This window comes from Gallus gallus, chromosome 1 (genome assembly GCF_016699485.2).
Source record: "Gallus gallus isolate bGalGal1 chromosome 1, bGalGal1.mat.broiler.GRCg7b, whole genome shotgun sequence".
Classification (NCBI taxonomy): Eukaryota; Metazoa; Chordata; class Aves; order Galliformes; family Phasianidae; genus Gallus; species Gallus gallus.
This window is the reverse complement of record NC_052532.1, coordinates 126939275-126966668: the sequence shown is the minus strand read 5'-3', so window position 1 is coordinate 126966668 and position 27394 is coordinate 126939275. Positions and strand designations below refer to the sequence as shown.

The 27394-nt window shown below is 36.7% G+C and overlaps 1 protein-coding gene across 1 annotated transcript; it reads right to left on the bottom strand.

Annotated features, from left to right (window-relative positions):
• Positions 1–6407: 6407 nt before the first annotated feature.
• LOC121107416 lies at positions 6408–8332 on the bottom strand. The gene has a single exon (XM_040651544.2). It carries the CDS (start codon positions 7893–7895, stop codon positions 6423–6425), a length of 1473 nt encoding a protein of 490 aa, XP_040507478.1. The 5' UTR covers positions 7896–8332; the 3' UTR covers positions 6408–6422.
• Between the last annotated feature and the right edge of the window lie 19062 nt (positions 8333–27394).

Sequence of the window (27394 nt, the reverse complement as noted above, 5' to 3'; positions counted from 1 at the left end):
CTCCTTTCAAAGTACATAAGATTTTGCAGTATAACTAGATTTAGTTTTCTGACACTGTATCTTTATGCTCAACAGTTGGTTTTGAGTGTTTAATTCTGAAAGGATGATGCAACACATAAAACATCATTTTAATAACTATTTGCATCATTACGAAGGAATATATGCCTTTCTCTTTCACATTACTCAGGATTATGAAATGAATCTTTCAAATACAGCTGAAAATAAATAAATAGATAGATAAATAAATAAATAAATAAATAAATAAATAAATTTAGTTTTCCTTGTGTCCAGCGTCACCTCTCTTCTCTTATCAACATTGGTTTCAATGTAGAAACTTCAGTTATACAGATGGAGACATTTTCCAGACATAAAATCAATAGCATCCTCTGATATGTATTTTTATTCTTTTGAGGTTTACAGCAATTTGTCTTTGGAACATGCCCTGTTGTTAGCAAATGTGAGATCACCAGCTTTCTCAACTGAAAGGACAAAGTAAAACTTTACAGAACTTGTTTTACTTTATTTCAAAACCCTGAGTTGACAATAGATGTCTGGAAGAGAATATTTTTATGACCAAAGTGCTGTTTAAATTCAGATATATCCTAAAATGATTTTCTAGATCCTTAAGTTTGATTTTATTGCAATGATAAATGTGCTGAGATTTGCAAAAATACTTAGTTTTTCTTTGTAGCAGTGTTTCTAGTTCATAATCTCTTAACGGAAAATTCAGAAAGAACCTAATGTTACTCAGAAAGGATTTTGTGAAGTTTTTCTGCAGTTGGCCTATGCCATGATAAATCAAATTCTGAAACTCTGACAAGTCAATCTCATTCAAAGTCCTCCAATTGGTTTAATATCTTACTATATTTGAAACTCATTATATGGAGTGTAAAATCTAATTTGCATTAAAATTGATTTTGTTTCAGAAAGTATGCTAAACATTGATTATAAATGTTTCATTACTGCATTTTTTTATAAACATAAAAGTACATGGAACCTAGCTATTTAAGCAGACATATTGTATAGCAGTATACTTATGCAAAAAGAAATCAGTACAGTTTTTACCATATGTTATTCCTTCATTAGTTTGAAGTAAAGGTTATTCCTTAAACATTTGAACTGAATAGCATAAATATTATTCATAGCCTTTTTTTTCCCCTTCCTACTCTTGCTTTAGACTCAGAAAATGTAGTTTGAAAACATGCCCATACAAGTCAGCATTTTATGCTTGCCTCCTCTCCCCTGTCTCCTTTCAACACAAAATGTTTAACTAAACTTTCTTTTTGCAGACACAAAGTTTGAATTATTTATTTTCCACTGGGAAGAGAGAGGGTAAAATATTTTCCCCTGGGAGCTGCAGTACAGTTACATGAAATATCATTAAATTCCTACCACAATATCTCCTTTAATTTCCATTATATATTAGAGCCCAACAAATGGCTCTAAATGGCAAGTCTGAGTTAATTCTATACCAGGAATTTCCACACCAGCGTAAGTGGGAGGGAACAAAGCCCAAAAAGTGGCTGTTAAAGCTAAGAGGATGCATTGCTCTTTATTCAAGGTGTATTTGCGAGAAGGTCTTTTTATTGAGTTTTCTTTTTACTTCCCCCTGCTACTCCACAGTACAAACACCAATGCAAGAGTCATCTGGAATATAGGGAATGTTCTTGATACTCATGATTAAAAAAATAAATAAAATCACGTTCTTACTGTGAAATGGAAAAGACAGGTTGCAAACAGTCTTAGATTTCTGCTGAAAGCAGGGAAAAAAAAAAAAAAAAGCACCAAGCCAAGTCCCTGACGTGTCACCTGCTGTTGTAATGCGGAAATGGATGCTTTTAGGATGTTTAAGTAGCAATACCAGAAGACAGTTATACCAGAGAAATTCGTACAGCTCTCATAGGAGAACTGACTCACATGAGAACTGATACTGCCAGGTTACAAGGATCTAACGCTTTAGCTAAATTTTCTCCACTTGTAAAATCTTTTAGACCACTGTTTTCCATCGTATTCCCAATTCTTTTCTTTTTCTCTTGAATTTGATATTAAACGCAGAAGAGAACACAGAGAAAACTGTGATATATCCTACCAGAGTAGCAAATAGTGCTTAGAAACACTCAGAAACAGAGATCAAGGTCTATATTGAAGAAAAAGAGGAAATGCTTCAGATTTTTCTTTAATAATAGATCTGAATTTCTGTGCTAGAAAATGTAATAGTGATTTATTACTTCAAAAATTCTTAAGTCATGTCTGGCCTAAATACTAGTTATCGATCTTGGCAGCTGTATTTTTTTTTTTTTCCAGATACAGCAATGTGACAAGCAAAGTGGTATTTCTAGTCACTGATCAGTGAAACAGAAAAGTTACTTTGCTTGTAAGGAAATAATAGTGATGTGAAATCATAATTTTGTAACACAAACAAGTGTAAGAATAATTACATTTGACTAAATAGGAGCTCATCTGGAGAAAAGGCTATAATTTTTTATGCAGTGGTGAAACACATTTAAGGTCACATTATTTTTGTTCCAAAATCTTGAGTGCTCAGGATAATTAACATTAGAGGTGTTTTTTTCAGAAAGTGAGAAAGAACAGATTACTAGGAATATATTTGAACTTTCTACACATCACCATCTTGTTAAAAGTCCAAAGATTAGCCTCAGAATATTGAAACATCTTGAGAGAGAGCACATCAACTAAGTTGAGAGAGAGAGAGAAAACAAAGCAACCCCTTTTTCCTCCTCTCAGAGGCCTGCCACTATGGCTTTGGTTAGGCTAGTATGGTCATGCCTGCAAGGTTTTTCCTCTTTAGTAGTCTTTTGCTAAGCCTGTCAAATCCAGTACTTCCACATAAATCCTGCACTTCTTTTTCAGGATTTTTATTCCTTAATATTTGGAGTCAGACAACAGGAACCAAATGAAACTCACATTCAAGTTAATGAAATCCAAAGCGTGCTCACAATAGACAATTTCAGTGATGTGCACTGAAGTGATTTACACCTTTCCACCTCTTCACCTCTTAAAGGATTAAAAAATGTACTATTTTTCATATCTATTATCTTAGCTACACCTCAGTGTTCTACCTGAGTATTATGCTATGAGAGCAGTAGATATGTTTTCAAGGCACTGAGATCAGTTACTTAGTTGTAACATCTTTTACAATTTACAATCTCTACTTTTTCTTCTCCCCCTTGCTCCCTTCTCTCCCTCCAACATAACCCTTGCTTTTGTTCCCTCCCCCAGTCAGTGTCACGCTTCCTGAGCAACAGCTATGGACAGACACTTTGGTCCTTAATATTGTGACTTAAGCCTTTACATCCTTATGGTCAAAAAGTGAATGTTGAAGTACTCTGTATGCATGTACTTCCTTGTAGCTTATTAACGACATCATTTTTTCTTCTTAGTATTCTGTCCATGTTCCTGTTCACAGAAAAGCTGAATGATGTAGACTGTTTCTTGAAATCTTTGCCTTGATGATTTTTGTTTCATTTATCCACATTAGCATAGGGTACAAACAAGAAATAAAAGCCTATTTTTTTGAGATACTGGTAGAAATAGCGAAGTACTTCCCTCCTCACCCTTCCCCTTCACATTCTCTTTTTTCTTTTTTGAGCAGATGATAATTCTTTATGTAGCTTTTTTGGGGGAATGAGATTTGTCTTCCTTTTCAGAGCTCATCTGTAATGCCTACCAAAGAGAAGCCTGCATAAAACTCAATTTCTTCTAAAACTTCATCCCTACCCTTCATGCTTTTTGCAAATATATGCTCCACAATTTCATTCCCTCTCCTCTCCCTCTTGTAAATTCTAAACATTTTTATGTTTCTGTTAAGTGGAGCTAACAATACTCAGTAGCAATGCCACATACATTAAATAACATTTAATTGTTCATAACACTGTAGACAGAACCAATTTTTTTTTTCTTATTCTTTTCCACTGAAAAGTGAGATAAGTAAAGAGTTTTATTTTGGAATGTGTTTTATAACTTATTATGAAGCATTTCATAGAATCAGCAAGGTTGGAAAAGATCTCATTTCTTGGACACCACCGGGAACACTGACTCCACCACACCTCCCTGGGCAGCCCGTTCCAGTGCCTGACTACTCTTTTGCAGATGTTTTTTCTTATACCTGAATCTCCCTTGGTGCAAACTGAGACCATTCTCTCTCATCCTATCACTAGTTATCAAGCATTGCTTGAAGAGCTGGTCTCTCTGTGATAGAGTATGCAAGCTCCTTTTATCCTAAGAACAATGTTAAATCTTATAAAATCATTAGAAAGACTAAATAATCTGATATATTTCTTTCAGCAAAAGTCAGCAATTTTATCTTACTTAAGTCTCAGATTTAAGATATGTTGAAAGAAGGTCATAAAGTATTTCCCCTTGTTTGTTTGTTTGTTTGTTTATCTATTTATTGCTTGATAGATTCACAAACTCAAACAGTATATTTACACAATCTTATTGTTAATGTCACATAATATATTTTTGGTCAGCCATACATAGAAAAATAATTTGTTCTGAATGAATCCCTTACAATATTTCAACAGCTCTAGTTTATAATTTTTTAAGATTCCAATAAGGATAACATGAAGAAAATGTTCAAGTTGTGTCCCCAAATATAAAACTGACCTGTTTGTTAACATGTATAATCTAAACCAAACTTACTAATAAAATTTTTAATACTTTAAATCCTTTCATTTTTTTCCTAAGTTGTATGTGAAATATTGCAAGAAAATGTTTGAGATGAAACTGCAGTCTATACCAGTTTAAAAATCCATGAAAAACATTGGTTTCCTTATTCACCTGGATACACCAGAAGTTATTGGCCTACGTTGGATGAAAATACAAATTGTATACATATTAGTATTTATTTATTTAGTATACATGTGTACTCATATATGTACACATACGTGCAACATATATACATATGGATTAGGCTCACAAATTGCTGCTGAAGTCAGCTACAACTTCAGAACAATCAGTCTTCTCACCACTGTGCTTACTTAGTACTTGTAAGGACTCTGTTCCACTAGAAGATATATACATATAGGGATAAGGAAATGGATCCCTGTCTGATGACAGATTATAGTACAAATGTATCATGTTGTGTCTCGCTCCAATTTATAGGAGGGAGAGGAGGTTCTTAGAAATATGTATGCCCGGCGTGAGATTAAGAAACAGCGGTTCAAATGTTGGTCCGACCAGTTTATTATAAATGTTAATAAGGGAGATGGGGAAAGGGGAGGACGGACGCTATTAAGGATTGGGGTGATGGGGAAGGGAAGGCGAGCGATAGAAAAGATAGAAAGAGGCAAGAATTGCGTAAAGCGGGGATAGTCACCACCAGGATCCGGCAGCAGTCCCGTTGCACGACGTTCCGACGGTCCGAGGCCGAAGGGCAGGAGCAGCGAGGCCGGTCTGGGGCAGCGAGAGGATGCAGGCCAGGGAGGAAGCAGCAGGTCTCAGGTAGCAGGCCCAGGGAAGTCCGTCAGCAAACGGTCCGTAGAGGAGGATCGGAAGGCAGGAAGCTCGTGTCGTGGTGAGAGATCAGCCTCTACCGTTGCCGTGGTTGTGGTGAAGGATCAGCTTCTACCGTTGCCGTGGTTGTGGTGAAGGATCAGCTTCCACCGTTGTGGTTATTGGACCCTCTTTTATCCTCCATTTTCTGCTGCCTACGTGACATTCCTGGGGGCTTGAGCAAGAGTCCTGTGCATACCTCCTGAGATGGCCATTTTCCTTGAGATAAGTCCACACAAAAAGACCGCTTCCCGGCCATTAGCAGCAGCTTATCTCTCTCTCGATGCCCCTGGCCTTGTCCATCTGTGCTCCTTAGAGGATTTCACAATCCTTAGCCAGGACCTGTCCATCAGTGTCCTCAAGACAAAAGATTTCTCTGCCTTTGCCCAGGACTTGCCTGGACTTGTTCCTCAGCAAACTTTGAGTCAATGATATAAAAGAATAGTCTCTTACACCACCCCGTGACTCAAAGATTGCTTAAAAATGGGACACTGGGCATCCATGATGGTGAGAAAAAGATAGCAAGCATAAGGGTAAAGGAGGGAGGTGTTGGGGAATCAAATGTTTCATACAATCATTACAAACATTTTTCAGGTTTGGTTACAAAGTAAATAGGGGATACAACATCTTGTATAAAACATGGAATCATACAAGGTACAAACATAAGAGTTGCAACAGTACACAATGCAACTTGCTACAGACACCACCCCGTGATTCTTCAGGAGTGGTAACATGAATATTACATAATGAATAGAAGAGAGAAAAGAGACAACCGTACATTTGACAATAACCACTAATAACAAGTAATTAACAAATCGTTTCCTTTAGTCGTGAGCTTCCTAATAAACATCCACCCTTCACCCCCCCACCCACCTCCCGCTCTCCTGGGAGGGGGGGGGGCGAAGGCATCAGCTGCCCTCGAGCTTTTGTTCTGGCCACCAGTTAACTAATTTCTCTAATCTGACTGTGGGTAATCCATTCATCAAATCTCGTGGAATACCCTTTCTCCAGCCCAGAGTCCAAAGTCCATTGCGTTTATGATCAATGCATCGTGTCCCCGTTTTTACTGGGGATGAAACCTTTTTGGTTCCAATAAGTCTTGGGCTAGGAGGCCTGGAGGCAAGGCTGGCTACTGCAAGCCTTACTCCTCTTGGCTCAAATTTACTGGAGGTAGAAACCACCGGCCCATATTTTCTTCCATAGTTAATTAATTCTTGGGCAACCTCTCCCCAAGTCCACACTTTGGGTCCTGACTGGTGGTTAGGGGCTACAGATCCCTCCAACGCTGCCCAGGTTCTCTCTCCCTGAGACATGGCTTGTATCTTTCCTTGGAGTTGTATACCTATAGGTTTTAACGATTCAGGAAGTCCCCTAATTAGAGGTGTCAATCTCTCCGGATTAACAGGTAACATCATGGGTGATTCATGATGTGGCTGCAACTTTCTATCATACATCATTTGGAGACAAGCAGCTTTCTGAACATTCTCCACTAACTGGTCGATAGTTCCAGTAATAGCAAGAGGGTCCCCCCTTTCTAAAGGGTTGAGACCCCCTGCCCAATAGGCAGCCCTCTGTGTTAAGGACCAGGGAGCACGATTATTGCCAGTGGTTAAAAATACTCCTGGTCCCCAGTAACCTTCAGCTTCTTTCTCTGTTAGTAGGATCTGGTCTCCGCCAGTGAGACTAACTCTCCAGACGTACTCTGTTTCAGACTCCTTTGGGGAGCGACTGAAATCCTTTTTCAGTTTGGCCAGTTCAGTGGCCGAAAAGGGAATTTCCTTAACATTCATTTGAGGATCTAGATTCTCACTGTTATCGAAAGTATATTCAGTTTTTATCAAAGGACGAATGTGGGCTGGAGAGGCCTCTAATTTATCTAGCCTTTCCTTCACCTCTTGTAATTTCCCTTGAGGATAAACTTTTTCTTGAGGTGCACTGTGGATAACAGTGTCACCGGTGTCCTTACACGTTATCAGCTCCTTAAAAGCTGTTTGCAACAAAACCGAATTATGTTTTTCTCTTTCTAATTGATCCTCAAGACTCATTATTTGGCTTCTCAGAGATTTTACCAATTCTTGCGTCACTTTAACCGATTCCTGTAATGCTTGAATAGTCTGGGTTTCCGTAGAGTTCTTTTCCTCTCGGAACTCCACAGCTGCTTTTAAAGCAGCACCGAGTACTGCACAAATAAAAGATTTCCCTTTTCCGGCCCGAGTACGAGCCTCATTTTGTAAAACACGAATACGGTCTGAAACACTTTGCAAATTATACCAGTTCTGTCGTGCCCAATCCACCCCTGATACAGAAGGCCGAGCACCATGCTTTTCTAAAAGATCAAATAATACATCTTCACTTTTCATACTGGCCATACTGTTGCTCATTTCTAAATACGCAGAAAGATATACACTGAGAGAGGAGGAGGTATTCGTATTCAAAAGTACAAATAACTCCTTATCGCCTCTCCCACGGAGGCACACCACACCTAAAGAAATGTAAATGTTCCGATCGCGCCTCCCTTTGTTGAGGAAAGCACAAGGACAAAGAGGCTAAACCAACTTAAAATCGCTCCCAACTCCCCTGCGAAGCCACACAAAAACCTGCAAACACCACACCAAAGCAAGGCACACTTCGGTTTCAAAACCCGCAGTTAATTTTAAGCTAAAACAACACTTTCTAGGATTCAACAAAGTGAATAAACTTCTTGGAGAGGCGCACACGTTTTTTAAGTCAAAAAACGTGTATCACTTCCTCACTTCTCCAAGAGGCACGCACGAAAGAGGTTCAAATTTCACACTTAAGTTGCAAGATCCTTAAGTCACAAAATGCAGAGAGGTCTTCCCGAGGAGGCACACACGTATTAAATGCAATTAGACAAGATTCATACGTCCTCGAGAGGTGCATACATAAACAATTTTCAGCAAAGTGAGTAAACTTCTTGGAGAGGCACACACGTTTTTTAAGTCAAAAAACGTGTGTCTTACTTCCCCAAGAGGCGCACACGTAGAGGGGTTCCTTAAACCACAAAATGCAGAGAGAGATCTTCCCGAGGAGGCACACACGTATTAAATAAATGCAATTAGACAAAATTCATACATCCTCGAGAGGTACACACATAAATAGTAAAGTTTCAGAGTATGAAGCGATCTTCCTGGAGAGGTGCTCACGTCTAAGTTATCAAAAAGTATCGCTTCTTGCAACTCCAGGAGGTACACACAGAAAGTTTCAGACTATTATCTGGAAGGACAACACTCTCACGGCGGGTATCCTGCCGACTACGCCATAAAAAATGTCTCGCTCCAATTTATAGGAGGGAGAGGAGGTTCTTAGAAATATGTATGCCCGGCGTGAGATTAAGAAACAGCGGTTCAAATGTTGGTCCGACCAGTTTATTATAAATGTTAATAAGGGAGATGGGGAAAGGGGAGGACGGACGCTATTAAGGATTGGGGTGATGGGGAAGGGAAGGCGAGCGATAGAAAAGATAGAAAGAGGCAAGAATTGCGTAAAGCGGGGATAGTCACCACCAGGATCCGGCAGCAGTCCCGTTGCACGACGTTCCGACGGTCCGAGGCCGAAGGGCAGGAGCAGCGAGGCCGGTCTGGGGCAGCGAGAGGATGCAGGCCAGGGAGGAAGCAGCAGGTCTCAGGTAGCAGGCCCAGGGAAGTCCGTCAGCAAACGGTCCGTAGAGGAGGATCGGAAGGCAGGAAGCTCGTGTCGTGGTGAGAGATCAGCCTCTACCGTTGCCGTGGTTGTGGTGAAGGATCAGCTTCTACCGTTGCCGTGGTTGTGGTGAAGGATCAGCTTCCACCGTTGTGGTTATTGGACCCTCTTTTATCCTCCATTTTCTGCTGCCTACGTGACATTCCTGGGGGCTTGAGCAAGAGTCCTGTGCATACCTCCTGAGATGGCCATTTTCCTTGAGATAAGTCCACACAAAAAGACCGCTTCCCGGCCATTAGCAGCAGCTTATCTCTCTCTCGATGCCCCTGGCCTTGTCCATCTGTGCTCCTTAGAGGATTTCACAATCCTTAGCCAGGACCTGTCCATCAGTGTCCTCAAGACAAAAGATTTCTCTGCCTTTGCCCAGGACTTGCCTGGACTTGTTCCTCAGCAAACTTTGAGTCAATGATATAAAAGAATAGTCTCTTACATGTTGTTGTAAAAACTTAATGTAATTGTTAGTGTGGAAAAGAGGACAGTAGAAGACATCCATTATCAATGCCCATTTTAACTTACATTCTACTTGCTACTGTTTCTTTGTCCATAATGGCTAAGTATATTCGGTCTCTTGGATTGTTCTAGTAGGGGAAACTGACTAAGTGCATGCTTCTTTTTCTTGCAAAGACTATACAGATACACTCTATTTTGACAGATACACAGTTATCAGAAGCATAATTCCCTTATTCTCTCTGACTGAGAATATTCTGTATTCAAGCAATACTGCTGCATATCTTCTCTCAGTTAACCAAGCAGCTCAAAACATATTTTTGCAATGAGCAGACTTTACATTACTTGTGATTTCTATTCTGATCAGGCCATGTTGGCCACTGCAAAACTCTGGATGCTATCCACTACTGTTTTTATTTGTTAATATCCCCAGTTGTTTCAATATTTAAAAGGAGTTAAAATGAATTCAAATTAGACACAAATCAGTTCACCATCTTAAACTGTTTTTCTAGGAAATATAACTTTGAACATGCAACATAAATATGATTTCTTCATACTTACAAAAAAGTTTTAGGGGAGACATGCTTGAGGTTGCTGCACTTTCAAGAAAACAATGACTTTCTCATTTTTACATTTGACTTTAGTACGTTCTATATTCTGTATACATTTTGGAAATCAAGTCAAAGAACATATCCTCCTTTCTAATGCAATATTAACATATTATTATATTTTTTAACTCATGACATATAAAGCTTATTATATGCTTAGCCACTAACTTAAATTAAAATGTTATGCATATAATCATTTAGCATCAAGTAACTAGGGAATAGTCTCTTTTAGGCTGTTAAACTAATAACACAATGAAGCCATGGCAGAGAACCAAGAGAAGTAAGTATACACAACACTGTTATAAAAGTGAACAAATAACACAGTGTCTTATTTATTTTCACACTCTTGTGTATGTAGAAAAAAAACAGCTGATTTTTTCTTTTTTTTTAATTATTATTTTTTGTATTAGAATAATCTATAATTTGATTTGTATCTTATGCACAAGCATATGCACATCAAAATAACTATACGATATAGGGGACAGGAACCCAACTTCCATTCACCAACTACAGTTCACCTTCTTGAAAAATATGAGCTGGAAGAACAAAATATGAGTGATGCAGTTGTAGAACATAAGTGAACAGAACTCTATCCTGATAGCAATAGCTTTAAAAAAAAAAAAAATTAAAAATTAATTAAAAATTTAATACTGTGTGAATAGCACTGTTAGAATCCGCAAAAGCAGTCCTAGACAACTTGACAAAACTTGAAAATATTCTGGGAATAGGTTAATGGCTTGCATAGGAAATCAAATAAAAATATTACTAAGTTCTTGTCACATCAAGAGTATCATTCCATAAATAGAAGAGAGCTTTACGGTAAATCATAGGTAAATTTAAAGGCTCTCCTTTTCCATCCCTAGGAATTCTGAGAGAACTTACTTTTCCCTTCCTGCATAGGGACATTTTGTACTGAAGACATAAATTTAGTATGATACGCCCTTTCAATATGGACTGTTTAATTACTTGGTGAAATGGAGATCTATCTTTGTTCCCTATCATGTGAATGAATAGAAGTTGAAACATCCATTAACATCAAGTTTTTGCCTCTGATAGATGGCAAAATTTTCATCAAGAACATACAATACTGTGATTTATCAGGGCAGTCTCTGTAGGGAAAAGAAGTTTGGAGTACATTAAACATGTTTATATTAGCTAGATTTAATTTAATGATAGAAGAAAAGCTAAAGGAGAAGGGAATAACTGTAAAACTACACAGTGCAATGCCTTCTCTACAGTTTTGATTCCATAATCTGCTTTAGTATTCTTTCAGAAACTAACTCCCTGCTGTGAGGAATTTGCAAGAAATCTGCATTATAGTAATTGTTCACTGTAATTTTCTGCAAAGATTGATCTTATAGAAAAATTACTTCTATTTCCTTTTTTTTTTTTTTTTTTTCCCTCCAGATGCCAATATATAATTATTGTTGCACACTAACATACAGGGCTATTAATTATCCATATTTAATAAAACATTACAAAATTCAAGCTGTTTTACTCCTTTATCATTACATCAAATATTCCCTTCAGGTTATTACCACCAGAGCACAGTCAAGGAATACTACTGCTACAGTTCTATACCCTCAGCTTTTGATTAGTGTTTCAAGTATGTCTGGAGTGTAGCATTATAAATTACTTACATTCATAATAACTTAGGACATTTTCTTTTTTTTTTTTCCCCCTTGAAGTATCCATATCTCTTCCACATTATTTATGTTCCAGCAGATATTCACTCAGTGCCACACAACTTGTTCTGTTTTCCCCTGGGCTTCAATCCACACACTTAAATATGATGGTGTATTAATGTTAAACATATGCATTAATATTCATGCAATTTTTATATGAAATTTCCAAACTTTATTCAATGACAAGACTCATTACTTATAGTGACAGTAGGATTGGTCTTAGAAATTTATAAAGTGGGTGTACTTCTAGTATTATATCAATGATTTTGCAGCCTTTTTCCTTACGATTGAATATATACTAAAATATATGCATATGGGTTTGCTTAATTCTTGGGATCATGCTTGTAAGTGTACTTGAGATTTTACTAATCTAACTCCATACAACCATAATATCACTCATTAATTGTTATAAGTCTCTTCATATTCTCTCCAAGAAGTGTTTACTAGCTCAGGTTGAGACCTGTCTAAATGCTGTTCTTGTGTTTCTTGGCCTAGGCAAATGTCTGAACTATCTTCCCTGGTTTTCCACTTCCATAAGCAACATAAGACTCTGGCAACTCTGCATCAACAGTGTTGGCACTCCAGAATATTTTCAAGGCCTCTATCTGAGTAACAGAGTAAATTCTTATATATTCATTAATATCAGAAGAACTATAGTTCTTGGTAATTCAATTTGAAATTTCATTTTCTATGCATATTTTCATAGAACTTACTTTGATTAAAAATATAAAAATATAAAACTTGTATTATATATATATAGAGAGAGAGAGATGCATGGATATATTTGTAGATAAATGTGTAAATGTGTATAAATATGTAAATAATGTAGATGAAGCATAAATATAATGTTCTGCCTTATTAAGGTAATATGTTTTTTAAAAATAGCCATATCTATTAGGAAAAAATAAAATGCATTAATTCCTTACAGTTCTGTAGCATTTTACATCTTAACTTCAGAAGTTATTACAAAAGTAATGTACCTAAGTTTCCTTTCATTGGCCCCAGAGGCTGCAAGAGGGGATGGGCAGGGGGAAGCATGCTCTGACAAGCAGCTTAGCCTGTTAAGAGCAAGAAAATGGGCTCAAAGTTGATTAGTAAGAATCTTCTCACTGTTGCACTAGACACGGCTCTGCTAGAAGTTGTGCTCTTCTCCAGGGTCTCTGTACGCTTCATGAACAGCTTTTCCAGCAATGAGATGAAGCAGTACACTGTACTCATACATGTATATATTGGGTTTATGAGGAAAGGCTTTGTTAGCAGTTGCAAGGACTATAGGAATAGCCCCTGTGAGCAGAGGAGGAGGCACGGCCTGTGGGTACCCCCGCAGGAACGGCCCAGGCCAGAGCTGCTGCCTGTGGAGAGGGGCAGTGGTAGGGCAGGAGGGCTGGGGGAGCTGCCGCCCATGGGAACCGTGTGTGTCAGTGCCTGAAGGGTGGGCCCTGCGGTATGGAGCCATGCTGGGGCAGTGCTGGGAGAGCTGCAGCCTGTGGGAAACCCATGGGGATCGGTTTGGGGAGGACGGCATTGTGGGAGCAGGGGCAGAGAGTGACCATGAAGGGGTGGCAGAGATGAAGCATTATGGACTGACTATAGCCCCCATTCTCCATTATCCTGAGCTGTGTGACAGGAAGAGGTAGAAGTGGGTGGATGAGTGCACGGTATTTTTCGTTTGCTTTTAATAACAGGCAATAAATTTTATTCAATATCCTGCACTGAGTCTTTTTTGACCAAGATGATAATTGGTGACTGATCCACCCTATCCTTATCTCAAACGGTGATTATCTTTCATTGTATTTTATCCCTCAGTTCTATTTATGAGGGGACATGAGGGAGCAGTGTGATGGCTGGAGATTAGCTAGCCATCAAACCACCACAGTATAGTTGTATAATTGTGCTCTGACGTACTCTAGCAAAACTCTGTTGACTTCCGTACAGATGCATTTAAATTAGTGTCAGAACTAAATGAGGTGGGATGTAAAATCATTCTCTAAGAGGACAAATTCCAGTTCCAGTGGGCACAGTCATCTCCTGCCTGCTTTGGTTGTTTTTCTCCTTGTACTGCAAGATTCCAGAAAAAATCTTCATAGTCTGATTTAGAACTCAACCAATTCATGTATGATATGAAAATAGCCATAAGAACTGGACATTCAATTTCATAAAATTCCAAAGTTTTTCCTAACTGTACTGGCTGTATTTATATAGAGAAACCATTACTTGCTTTAATGCACATAGAAAGCAAAGTAAAGCTGATAAAAACAGACCTTTTAAAATCTTACCGTATTGCATCAGTATATTAGAGATACAAGTGATTATTCAAGATAGAAGTTAAAAAAGAATCACCCCTCTAGATAGCCTTCTAGGAAGAAAACCACAGACAACATGGCCATGAACATTTCTTTAAAACAGTGTGAGAACACTGAAAAAGACTTGGGATAAACATAATAAAATAGAAAATAATGTGAACTCCTAGGCTGCTCCAGGAATATCATTTTAACCATAAGTAAAAATGATCTGAGTATTCCTACCTCTGTTTGGACAAATTCATTTAATGCCACCCTGTTGTTTTCTCAGTAAGTATTTACCTGAGTTGAGTCTTAGAAGTGCAATTCGATACTGAAATGAAAATACTTCTATTTATTTTCATGGTTGAGATGTTAGATCAAACTAGTCAAGTTTTAATGCCATTCACTTAATCAAATGTCAAATTAAAGAGATCATTTTCTGCCTTCATTATCATCACAGAATGATACTCACTTTCAGTCTCCATCTTATTAATCTATTGAAGCCAAACTTGTTTATTCTTGTAAAGCAAATTTATTTTTCCCTCACAGTTATCAAGATTGCATTGACTTTTGATTCTCTCCCAGTTGTGCACCATCAGCAAATTTTACCATCTTGCTCGTAGCTATAGTGTTGGGTGAAAAATTCAGGAAGACAGATTCCGAAGTGATCTTTGAGGAAACTTCAATGTAAGATTAATAATAAAACTTCATCTCTATAAACTTTATTGTGATCTGTGAATCTCCTCCTTTGTCAATGAATATACACATAAAAATTTACAAATAATATATTAAGTTACTCTTTCAGAGATGAACTATTAAATTCTAGGTGTCTATTTTTGATTAACCTCAAGTCTAAATAGAATAATAATTCTGTGTTATCTTCATCTAGAAAACCAGCTATCTTAAAGAATGATACCACGCTACCTGTCTCTGATAAACCACTTGTATGGAGAAAATATTTACTTGTGTATCTTTACATCTGTATTTATCTCTGAAAAAAAAGTTTTAAAATCATTCATGCTATCAAGGTCAAAATAACCTGAGTATTCAAAATATTGACAGAATATTGCCTATTTCATCTAGTTTGAGTACATGGCATTCTTTATATTCTGCTTCAGATATGATTAAGGTGTTTGTTTATTTTTTTTCTCCTACTTTTTTTTTTTTTTTTCCACATTATCCACAATGCTTTTATTCTCACAGATGACAACACTGGTCAGTTTTATGCCATGTTCATTCTTCTTTTTATTAAATGTTTGAAAGTTTAATTACTGTTTATTCTTTTTGAAAGGCATTAGGCAGTTAGACATTAAACTTTTTTTTTTTTTTTTTTTTGTCTTTTATTTGCAATATTACCCTATGCTTTAAATAAGCGTCAGTATCTATAGAATAGTAACTTCATTATACATGCACTGGAAATAATTAGGAGTAAAATAGCTAGCAGAGAAAATAAATAGTAACATATTTTGGTAGCTTGCCATTACAAAATTTGTATTTAATGCATACTGTAGGAGATGGATTAGTGGTATTAGTGAAAAAGTATTTTCAATCTGATCACGACTGATGTAGACAATGGGTTTTAAAAATATTTGCTGCATGTCTTTTGCTTGAACATACAAAGTGTTTAGGCCTTAAGAAAGCATTAACTATTCTTCACAGAAGAAAATGCATATAACTTAGCTTCATTCTGAAGAACATCTTATTGTAAAATTCTAAAGAACACTGTACTAGCTGTCTTAAAAAAAAAAAAAAAAAAAACACTCAGATGCAGTTTTGTCAGTTCTCTTGTTTGTAAAAATGAATGAATAATATATTCTTTTGTTCCCCAAAGTGTTTTCTCTAACTGATGGCTGAAAACAAAATCACAGAAGAAATATGAAAAGATAGAGAAGTTAAATCTTGTAATCTTCTTAATCAAGATCTACCTTTCCCTCATCAAAACTCCTATCCTCCCTTTTACTCTGCTCTCATCTTGAAGTCAGTTGCTCCATTTCGACATCCTTTTATGGAATTTTGTGTTCAAGCACAAATATATAGAAAATTTTATTGTGATAGATATTCTTAATCAAAACAACCAAAACATCCTAAGTTGCGAAAAGAAAAAGAAATCATTACCAAAATCCAAATCAACACTGCAAAATTCAAGGTTAATTAAGAGGAAATATGACCAGCAACAAATCCATAAGCTACGTACTTTTTAGTAGAACTTTTTAAAGGACAATGTCAACTTGAGGCAGAGAATTGCCATAGAAAATATTCATCAAATTTGTTAAAATTCAGTTAGAGATGTGAAAGAATGTAAAGACTGACAGTAGAGTTGAGCTGTTGTAGAACATAATTTCATGACTGCGGAATATTTACTGGAGGCAACTTATTGCAATAGCCACCTCTTGAGAGAAGGCTCTTTTGAGAGAAAGCTCTAGGGTGCTGGATAATCTGTTCTGTAATCAATCCCTAAGCAACATGACGTGCAACCTTAGCTGTTAGCAAAAACCAAGGGAGCCTGATATGCTGACTCTAAGAATAAAATAAATAAATAATAAAAAAACAGAGTGTGGAGTAGGGTAGACCTGCTGTGACCAAATTCTGTGATCCTGCAGGGATGGAGACTTGATACCACCAGAACTGGTAAACTACCTTACTTTCCCACTTTTCCGTCAAAAAAATGTTTTTGAGTAAACTTTGTAAGACAGAAGTATGTTTGAGTCACTCAAACTCCACCTGAAAGTAATAAAATAGTATAAAATGTCTTTAGAGAGAAAGAAGTTTGAGTGGGCAGTAGATTACCATCATAGATGGGGCATGGACGGATATCATTGCAGACAAGCCAGGATTAGTCAATGAGCTGAATCTCTCTCTCCAATCTCCTTTCCTTTCCCAGACCCAGGGGAATACCAGTTGGTAAGATTTGCAGTCTTTGTTAAGCTGAGGGGATACCTGGGAAACTTAGTAATCTCTTTAAAGTTATTCCATGATTCAGTGTGATTGTACTTGGTCATATCATTCACGTTCTTTGTTAGCCTCATGTGCTTTGTAGACAGTGAATTTATCACTGGTGATCCAAAATAATCTGTAATATGTTATTTTAATAAACTGTTCTGTTTCCTAATCTAATCATGACAGTTCTTTTTGGGCACGGCTAAAACTCAAGAGTGGACTTGAGAGCCCATTAGAATGCAACTAGATTAATTGGGTATTGTGCTATTGGTGAATCTGTAAGCATGATAGCTTGTATATTGAACTCAACTGGACTTATAGCACCATCATTCAGAATCTGAGCTCAGCCACTTCTATTACCTCTGATATCTGAAAACAAGCTGGAACGCATGGGGGTTTATTTTCTGCCAAACTTCTCTGCTTTTTTAATGCAATGACATAACATTTTATAAAAACAGAGAATTCAATGGCTCTTCTAGTAGACTATGACTAAGTATATATCATGGACTCATATTCTACCGTCACCATTAGTATAAGGTGAGTGAATCACCACAGCTGTTGGCTGTCCTCTGTGCACACTGATCATGTGAAAGCTAAAAAGAGCTAACTGTTGGAGGCCAATAAAATGTCCTCTTTACAAAGTTATTTTTCAAAGTAGTAACTAACAACAGCAGGTATGTGCATATATCTTAGGCAAAAACATGCACTCACCAAATCTACGACAAGTTTATTGCATGACCTTACTATTACACCAATATTTTCCCACAAACCCACAAGGAGTACACGTACAAAATAAAACCATACAAAATAGCCCTGGCTATCTTTCTTTACTTGGAAAGAGCTGCTATATTCACTGAATTGAAATTGTAAATGGATGATTACATTAATTTAAAATGGCTTTCCTGATGTTTATGCAGCATTTATACCTGTACTTATTATATTATGAATGGTTTGTTAAACAGCTATAACTGGCCAACCAACAGCAAAAGTAAATTCATTTTAAGGATTATTGCCCAATAAATAATTTGATGAGGCTAACCTAAGCCATATTTAATAACAATCCTAACTCTTAAAATAAAACAAATTCATTTGTAGTGATTACTGGGTGCTTATAACAGTCATGCGCTCTGTATGTTTTACCATATACTTTACAAAAGGCAATCAGATACCTACAGATAGGTAGCCATTAAAAATAAGCATTTGATTTGCGGTTATGCTGTTTCCAAAATGACGCATTTTATTAGCTGCAGAAAATTAAAACTATGAATAATGTGCCCACATTACTTTAAAGATGCCTTGGTAAGAATATGCTACTTTTTTTTTTTTTTTTTTTTTTTTTTTTTGGAAAAGAGGAAACAGTAATAGCTGGAATATTCACCAGGAAGAGGAGAGAGATGCAGCTCCACCTAAGCATTCTAAAGAAGGAATAACCCTTAAGTTTATGGCAGCAGTCTTTTCTCCTAGATATATATATATATATATATATAAAAGCTATCAAAAAGATCTAAGAGAAAATGAAAATCAGTTGAAATGATGACAAGGCATTCAGAGAAGTTAACAATAGGAAAAGGGACCAATATATTTCCTTCCTAAGAGTGAAAATAGGAGAAATAGGAGATAGGCTCTGGAAGTAATACCTCCTATTTTATTACATTGGCCCACGACATGTTAATGCTAATGATGTTAATGCTAATGATATGGCAGTAGAGGTAGAGCCTTCCCAGCAATATTCCATTACATGTTGTTGACATGTGACAGACAACAGTAGAGGGGCAGTCTGACAAAGTGATGTCTGACTTGGAAGCGTGTATGACACAGAAGTGTGTAACTGAATTCCTCCATGCAGAAAAACAGCACTCACTGACATTCATCAGTGTTTTCTGAATGTTGATGGAGACCAAATAGTGGATGTGAGCACAGGGGGGCAGTGGGTGGTATGTTTCAGCGGTGGTGGTAGTGACGTGAAAGATAAGCCATGTTCCAGATGACCATGCACAACTAGAACACCATGAAATAAAGAGTATCTCAATCAGACTGTGTATGTGAATCATCTAACAGTTGTGACTATTTTGAAAAAAAAAAAAAACAAAAAAAAAAACATCACTAAGAATTTCTTCTATCAATTAGCATTATTGTGCTCTTTCCATCTGTTGCAGTTTCTACAAAAAAAAAAAAAAAAAAAAAAAAAAGGAGGCATTACTTTCAGAGTGACCTACATAAAAGACAGGGTTTGCAGTTAGGGAAGTGAACTTAAATGCCGTGTTCTGATTTAGGAATTCTTTGGTGTATCTGTGAATTAAGCCATTTTGAACTTACTGTGCCTCTGGTTTCCAAGTTGCAAAACAGTTCTATTAATAGAGAGTCTTTGTTTCAGAGCTGGGTAACACTGCGAAAAGTTCTTTTTGACTAAAGAAACTGTCTTACACTACTATCAATGGGTCTGTTGAGATGGGTTTTTATCTTGCTAGTTGCTGAGCATGTGAATTATGTAATATGTTTAACTAAGGAAAATGATAGTAGATGGCCTGCTTCTGCCAAAGTTTTGCTGCAGATGTAAGCATCTAAACTTGTGCTAGATAACTTTTGGAACGCTTGAAACAAAGGTTTTGTAAATTTGTGCTGTGCCAGCTGAATGCAAGATCTTTTTTGGGGGGCTTTTCTGCCACTCCTCTTACTCCTCCGATGAAGCTTATGATGTTCAACATAGTTTGTATGGACAATAGCAAAGGTTCCTGTAATTACAAGGTGAACACTAACAAGTATTACCTATTTTGTGGGTAAAATCGGAAGTCCTGTCAAATTATGATTAATGTAGTTATATCTGCATCATTGCTAAATCAAAACTGAATTAAAAAACAACATCAAAGTGTAAAAAACAAAAGAAAGAAACAAAGTTTTTTCCACATATGTTGTTAGGCTTTCCTGAATATTTTCTGATTGCTGACTTAAACAGAGGTTTCTAAGATCATATAACATTCAACATAATGATATGTAAGAATCATTCCAATTTGTGAACTGTATGTCTGTATGTAATACTGTGGTGAAAGTATTATTTGTTATTATTATTATTATTATTAGAACTATAAAGTATGTTTAAGGTCAGTTACAAATTTTTTGAGGTTTTTCTAAGTTTCAGTTCTCAGTTTGTTACTGCTACCATGATGTTATCCATAGGAAGAGAAGAATGAACTAAACCTATTTCACTAACATTATATATTCACATAGATCATGCCTGGTTACTAGAATTTAGCCATAAAACATCATTTATACACACGCCCCTTACTCCACAAATTTATAACAGCCACTAGCCTCACAGAGAACATTTTCCCCAAGTCCTGCAGGTTTAAGAAAGGTCCTTCTGGAACTTTTTATTAAGGGAGAGAATAGACAAGTCCATGCCTCCCACTATATTTCTATCAAGAGCTGACTGAAGATTTTAGTCCTGTGCTTGTTAGCCCTAAAGTTATTTAGAATGAGCACTTAAAAGATAACTGTTAATAATATAAGTTAATAATAAGTTAATATCTTTTGTCTTAAAGCAAAACCAGAAAAAAATGTTCTGAGGTCTTTAAGGCTGTGAGGAAACTTAAAATTATATATTTATAAATATATTTATATATAAAATTTAAAATTTATAATATATACATATATTTTAATAAATATACTTTTTATGATTAAAATATCGAAGACCAAAGTGAAAAGGAATAAGCCATTTGTTGATTTCTTTTTCCTTACATTTGTGTAACTTTCAGATTGATAGAAGGAAGGAAAATTGTATTTTCTTATTACATTTTTGGTAGATAATATATTGCAAAGGGAAGTTTAAAAGTATACAAAAATATCTACATGGAAAGAGCAAGTATTCACCCTACTTAGTAGTATAATACATACAAGTTGATCAGGTTAGATCTTGTAAGCAGTTTTGGAAATGAAATAATATTGAAGCTAACATTTCATTTAGAATGTTTCAATACCTGCTAATACAGACATTTGCCTATAAAATTAAAACAAGTGTTGACACAGAATGCTGCTACATTTCTATGTTTATTTTCACAAATTAGAAATCATTTGTTATTTACCAAACAGATTGCAAAACAGATTGTTCAGACTTAGAACTCTTGAAGCTTTTTCTTAAATTAACAGAAATCACAACTGTAACAAAAAACATCTTCTCTACACTTAATTCAATACAGAAATCTGATGCTTGTTTTATGTCATATGAAAACATCTCACCATATGTAGACTACATTATTATATTTTCCTTTGAACTTTTAAAATGAAAGAATATTCACCTTCCTAAAATTTCCAGTGTCATAACCTTATTGTTATGATCTGCATTATTGGTACTACATACATTAAATTATGTGAGATGTTTTCTAGAAGGAAAAAGAAAAAAGTGAAAAATTCATATGTGTTGTCTGTTTCTAGTCTAAAAATGGAGTCTATGTTTTGTTCTCCAAATAGACTAAGTAGAAAATCCTGGGAGAAGCGATTGTAGGAAATCCATGCTCTCCAGCCAAATGGTAGTTTGAAATAACCAAGATCTGATAGGCGTGCCCTGTGAGGAGAGGCTGAGGACACTTTCAGTCTAGTCTGGGAAAAGAAGACTGACCTCATTGATCTTTACAACTTCTGGAGGAATCAGTGACAGGACATGTGAAAACAGCAAAAGGTGTCCCATGGGAGGTTGAAACTGGACATTAGGAAAAATATTTTTACTATGAGGGTGTTCAGACACTGGAAGAGGTTTCCTACAGAGATGATTCTTCTCTGTGCCTATCAGTGTTCAAGTGGCATTTGGATAACGACCTTATTAATATGTTTTAACTTTTGGTTAGTCTCGAAGTGCCAAGGCAGTTGGACTTGATGATCTTTAAGGTCCCTTCCAATCCAAGCCATTCCATGATTCTAGGATTCTATAATTCTATCCTATTCTATTCTGAAATTCAAGTGGTTTAGCTTTGGAGATAAAGCTGTACAGGTAAATCTCAGTTCCATAAATCTTTATGCACTTTACCATTAAATGTGTAGTTTGCCTCATTACACACAGATTTCAAGGCTTAGGAAATATGTTAAAAATTTCAGGACTAGAACCTATTTTAAAATAATTCAGGGATCTTGAAGGATGAAAAATATTTTATAAATATTTGCTAATGACAAAGTGTTTTTCTTTCCTCTTCTGTGTATATTTTTACATCAAAAATGTTCCTGAAGCTATTAAACAGCAGAAGCTTGTTACATTAAATAAAAATGGTTAGGAATTTTCCAAAATATTTTTTTAAGGAAATATGGATTGGTCTGTATTAAAGCTTTTCTTGCAAAAATTTTATCAGGAGTCCTATCTTACACTGAAGATTTAGTTGACAATTAGAAGAAAAATTGCTGAGGCAAGAAAAAAAAGCAGATAGCAGTCTTCTTCAGAGTGGGATTTAGAAGGTTCATTTCAGTTTGTCTCAAACATACCTTAGTGTTCCAGTTTACTCAACTTGATGTAATTAATTCACTCACTCACTTCAAGAAGCACTGTATTTATATATGCTTAAGTCACCCATTTACTTCCATGGAAACTTTAACAGATACAGAGAGCACAATAGTACTATTTGATAGAGCAAATACTCATTTACAAAACACTATTTTTCAACATAGTCACCACTGTTAGCTATGCATTTTCTCCAGCATGCCACACATAAAAATCTGTACCAGTAGAGGTGACCCACTGTTCCACAGCTGCTACCACAGCATCATTGCTAAGAAAATGTTTCCCATGTGGTCCATCCTGCATTGGCCCAAACAGATGGAAGTCAGACTATATGGTGAATGTGAAAGGACAGTCCATCCAGATTGTCAATGTGCTCCACAGTGTTCAAACTTGTATAGGGCCTGGCAGTATTATTTTGGAATAGAAATGCTGTCTTCTCTGGCCTCACTTTGAATATTAGAGCCTTCAGCTTAGTCAGTGTCATAAGGTAGCATTCAGACTTGATGATTTGTCTTGATTCCAGAAAACCCTGCCCTTTCATATCCCTAGAAACAATGCACATCACTTTACCCACTGAGGGCTGCATCTTGAACATTTTCTTCAGTGAGGAACTTACACATCACCATTCCAGGGACCGCCATTTTGACTCTGGCTCATTGTGGTCACAGCATGTCTCAAGACCAGTACGATCCAATGCAATCCAGAAAACTGTCACCTTCAGCCTTGTACTAGTTCAATAGGTTCAATTAGTTGAATTGATTCAAACTTATGTGCAGTGTTCTTTCTATTCCTGTGTGAGCATTTGTGGGACCCACCTGATGCATGCTCTGTGATATTTTAACGTAGCCACCATCATTTCCAATGCACTGAAGCCGTGTTCATCTGCGTACACAGTTCCTTGATCATAATCTGTCATTTCATGCAGATGAGCTGTCTCGCTCCAATTTATAGGAGGGAGAGGAGGTTCTTTGAAATATGTATGCCTGGTGTGAGATTAAGAGACAATGGTTCAAATGTTGGTCCAACCAGTTTATTACAAATGTTAATAAGGGAGATGAAGAAAGGGGAGGACGGACACTATTACAGATTGGGGTGATGGGGAAGGGAAGGCGAGCGATAGAAAAGATAGAAAGAAGCAAGAATTGCGTAAAGCGGGGATAGTCACCACCAGGATCCGGCAGTAGTCCCGTTGCACGATGTTCCGATGATCCGAGGCCGAAAGGCAGGAGCAGAGAGACCGGTCTTGGGCAACGAGAGGGTGCAGGTACCGGGTGGGTCCAGGAAGAAGCCGCAGAGTAAGTCAGGGAGGAAGCAGCAGGTCTCAGATAGCAGGCCCAGTGAAGTCCGTCAGTATAAGGTCCGTAGAGAAGGATCTGAAGGCAGAAACCTCGAGTCCGTCGTGGTGAGGGATCTGATGGCAGAAACCCTCTCTAGTGTGTCGGGGTTGTTGGAACCTCTTTTATCCTCCTCTTTTTTTCCTGCCTACCTGACATCTCTGGGTGCTTGAGCAAGAGTCATGTGCATACCTCCTGAGATGGCCATCTTCCTCGAGATAAGTCCACACAAAAAGACTGTTTCCCGGCCATTAGCAGCAGCTTATCTCTCTCTTGTTGCCCCTGGCCTTGTGCATCTGTGCTCCTTAGAGGATTTCACAACCCTTAGCCAGGACCTGTCCATCAGTGTCCTCAAGACAAAACATTTCTCTACCTTTGCCCAGGACTTGCCTGGACTTGTTCCTCAGCAAACTTTGAGTCAATGATATAAAAGAATAATCTCTTACATGAGCTTATTGAGAAGTTCTTCATTTTGTGGTGTGACTGCTGTACGAGACCTTCCAGAATATGGCTTGTCTTTCACATTGCTGATGCTACTGCTGAAACCTACCACTCACTGCCTCACTGTACTCACATGCACTTGTTTTGTCTTCAGAAACATTCAGCAAGTGTCAATGAATGTCAAGGGGTGCAATTTTTTCCACATGGAGGAATTCGATTACACAACTTTGCTTCATGTGCACTTTCATATCATGTAATCATAGAATAATTCGAGTTGGAAGGGACCTTTAAAGATCATCTAATCCAACTTCCCTGAAATGAACAGAGACATCTACAGCTAGATGAGGTATTTCAGAGCCAGCTTGGTCCAGCCTGAATGACTCTAAGAATGGGGCATCCACCATATCTCTGGGCAACTTGTTCCAGTACCTTAAAATCCTTATGGTAAAAAAACTTTTTGTTTACACCCAGCCTAAATCTCCCCTCTTTTTGTATGAAAACATTATCCCTTGTCCTATCACAACAGACCCTACTAATAAGTCTGTCCCCCTCTTTCTTATAGCCTCCCTTTAGATCCTGAGTGTCAGATACCATTTTGTCAGACTGTCTTTCTGCTGCCATCTCTCACATTGATGCAAAATGTAACAGAATATTGGCAGGAAGGTTCAACCTCTACTGCAATACCATGAGCATCCACCTCTGACATTATGGGCCAATACAATGAAATAGGAGGCATTACTTTTGAAGCATCCTCATACATGTGAAAATCAACATATTATACTACCAGAACAGTAGAATTCACACTGAGTAATGGAGAAACACAGAAATATGGAGCATCAGAATTGGTATCAGAAGCTGATGAAATGTGTTATGAGTCAATTATTTTCATAAAATGCACTGCATGTCTTCTGTCTATATTTCTTAACCAGGAAAAACAGACAGAGGTTTCACTTGTGCTTCCTAGTAAGAATGGTGACTGACCAATAAGAACTTGCAAAAGGTGCTCTGACAGTTCCTGGGAGATAGATCACTGGGAGGAGTGGATAGTGTCCCATAGAATATTGAAAAGGAGTGAGAAAAATATCTATATGTAGAGTTTCAACAAACATAAAATTAAATTAAACTCAATTATTTTAGTCTGCATATCAAATCAAAAGATTTGATATGGCATCAAAAGATGAAAATCTTCTACAGGCTTTATTTAAAATTGTAGGAAAAACAAACAAACAAACAAACAAAAAACAAAGACAAAAATGTCCACCAGATATCTGAAATGACTGAGATCAATATCCAAAAGTAAAAGAATTCAGTAATCAAGCGGGGAGAAAAAGATTTTCTAGCATAATACTAATCATTTTCTCATAGAAATTCAGTATGAATAGATGAGTCCTAACCAACAATATTATAAATTAAAAATAGCAAACTAGATCAAATTTTACTTCTCTGGATGAACTTATAGGTCCAGTGACAATATTAGGAATAGTAGTTTGTTAATTCAAAAGCAAGATGTAGGATGTAGATTCTATGGCATGAAGCAAGAATGGATATATATATATATATATTTATGTACAGTTATAACTCTGGCTTGTAATTGAAGGTGATTTAACTCAACAACACTGAGAAGGTTACCTCTTCTATTACTTGCCTTCTTCAGGATCTGACTGATGGACAGCTGGCCTGATTGTGGATCAGTCTGTGAGATCTATAGTTCACTGCATGAAGTTTTAAGTCAAATGAAAATCAACCTCACTTTTAAAAGGTTTTAAAAGAAATTTGTACAGATTAACACTTGGCATTGCACAGGTGGAGGACATAGACTCACAGTGTGACTTTGTCAGAAGCCCCAGGATATGTTATTTAATTTTGCAGCCTTATTCTTAACTAAAATAACTCCTGTACCTTTCTAATCAGATTTTTCAGTCATAACTTGTAGCTGAAGTAGTACTGTGAAAATCTGCGTGACCACCTCAATAAAACATTTGTCTGTTCCTTAATTGCAGCAAAATTTATACCACTGATGAGGTAATATCTTAATATAAGAAGTTAAAGTAATTTTATTTTAATCCATTTTTTATGCTGTCAAAATGGTATCAAAGTGTTTTGTGTAAAAAGTATTTGAGTCCTGATAGTGGTCATTGCTATAAAGCACATTAAATCCTTAGTATCTCTGATGTACATTTTATGGCATTTCTTCTCAAAAGACTTTTTTTTCTTATCAATAAATTTGAGTAGCTTATCTATGCTTAATTACACTTATCTGCATGTGAATACAATACATATATAATAATAATGTAGTATCTGAAATTCATGTGGTAAAGCATTGTTACGAACCATTTGTGAAGTGTTTTAAAAGCTCCTCCTCTGATTATGTGGAATAGTATATCTATTGTTTTTCCACTGAGATCAGTCAAAGTTCAAGCACTGACAATAAAACAGCATTCACAGCCACTTACCCACTCTTCATGCAGTCTCAGACCTCGTCAATCATTTTGACTTCAAGAAAAGTTCAGATCTATCCACACGCGTTTTATTCAAGTGAACATCAGTATTGTATTTGAGTGCCTTAGAAAAAAGAACTTTAATTTAAAATATGGTTGAACAACTGAAATGTATTTATCCTTCCTCTCTGAAATATTATTGAAATGTGTTAGTGAAACGTGTTTTCTTCCTTTTTCCCTCCTTAGTATGTATTCCTATTCTGAATTTCTCCTGTTGCTGCTGCTACTGTACTCTGAAAAAAAGTGTATCTTATATTCTATTCTAAACACCATGAAATCTGTTACTTGACTTGTTGACCTGTTTTCACAATAATTAAACAGGATTTTTTTCTGGAAAACCAGTACCTCTAATCAATAGAAGAGTTTGAAGTAACTTTGTACTCAAAGTACTAAGACTTAAATGACTCAGTAAGGTTAAAAGAAGCAGACAACCAGTCATTAAAAAATGA

Coding starts and splice junctions, on each gene's coding strand:
- LOC121107416 (XM_040651544.2), bottom strand. CDS start 7,895: ATGAGCAACAGTATGGCCAGTATGAAAAGTGAAGATGTATTATTTGAT.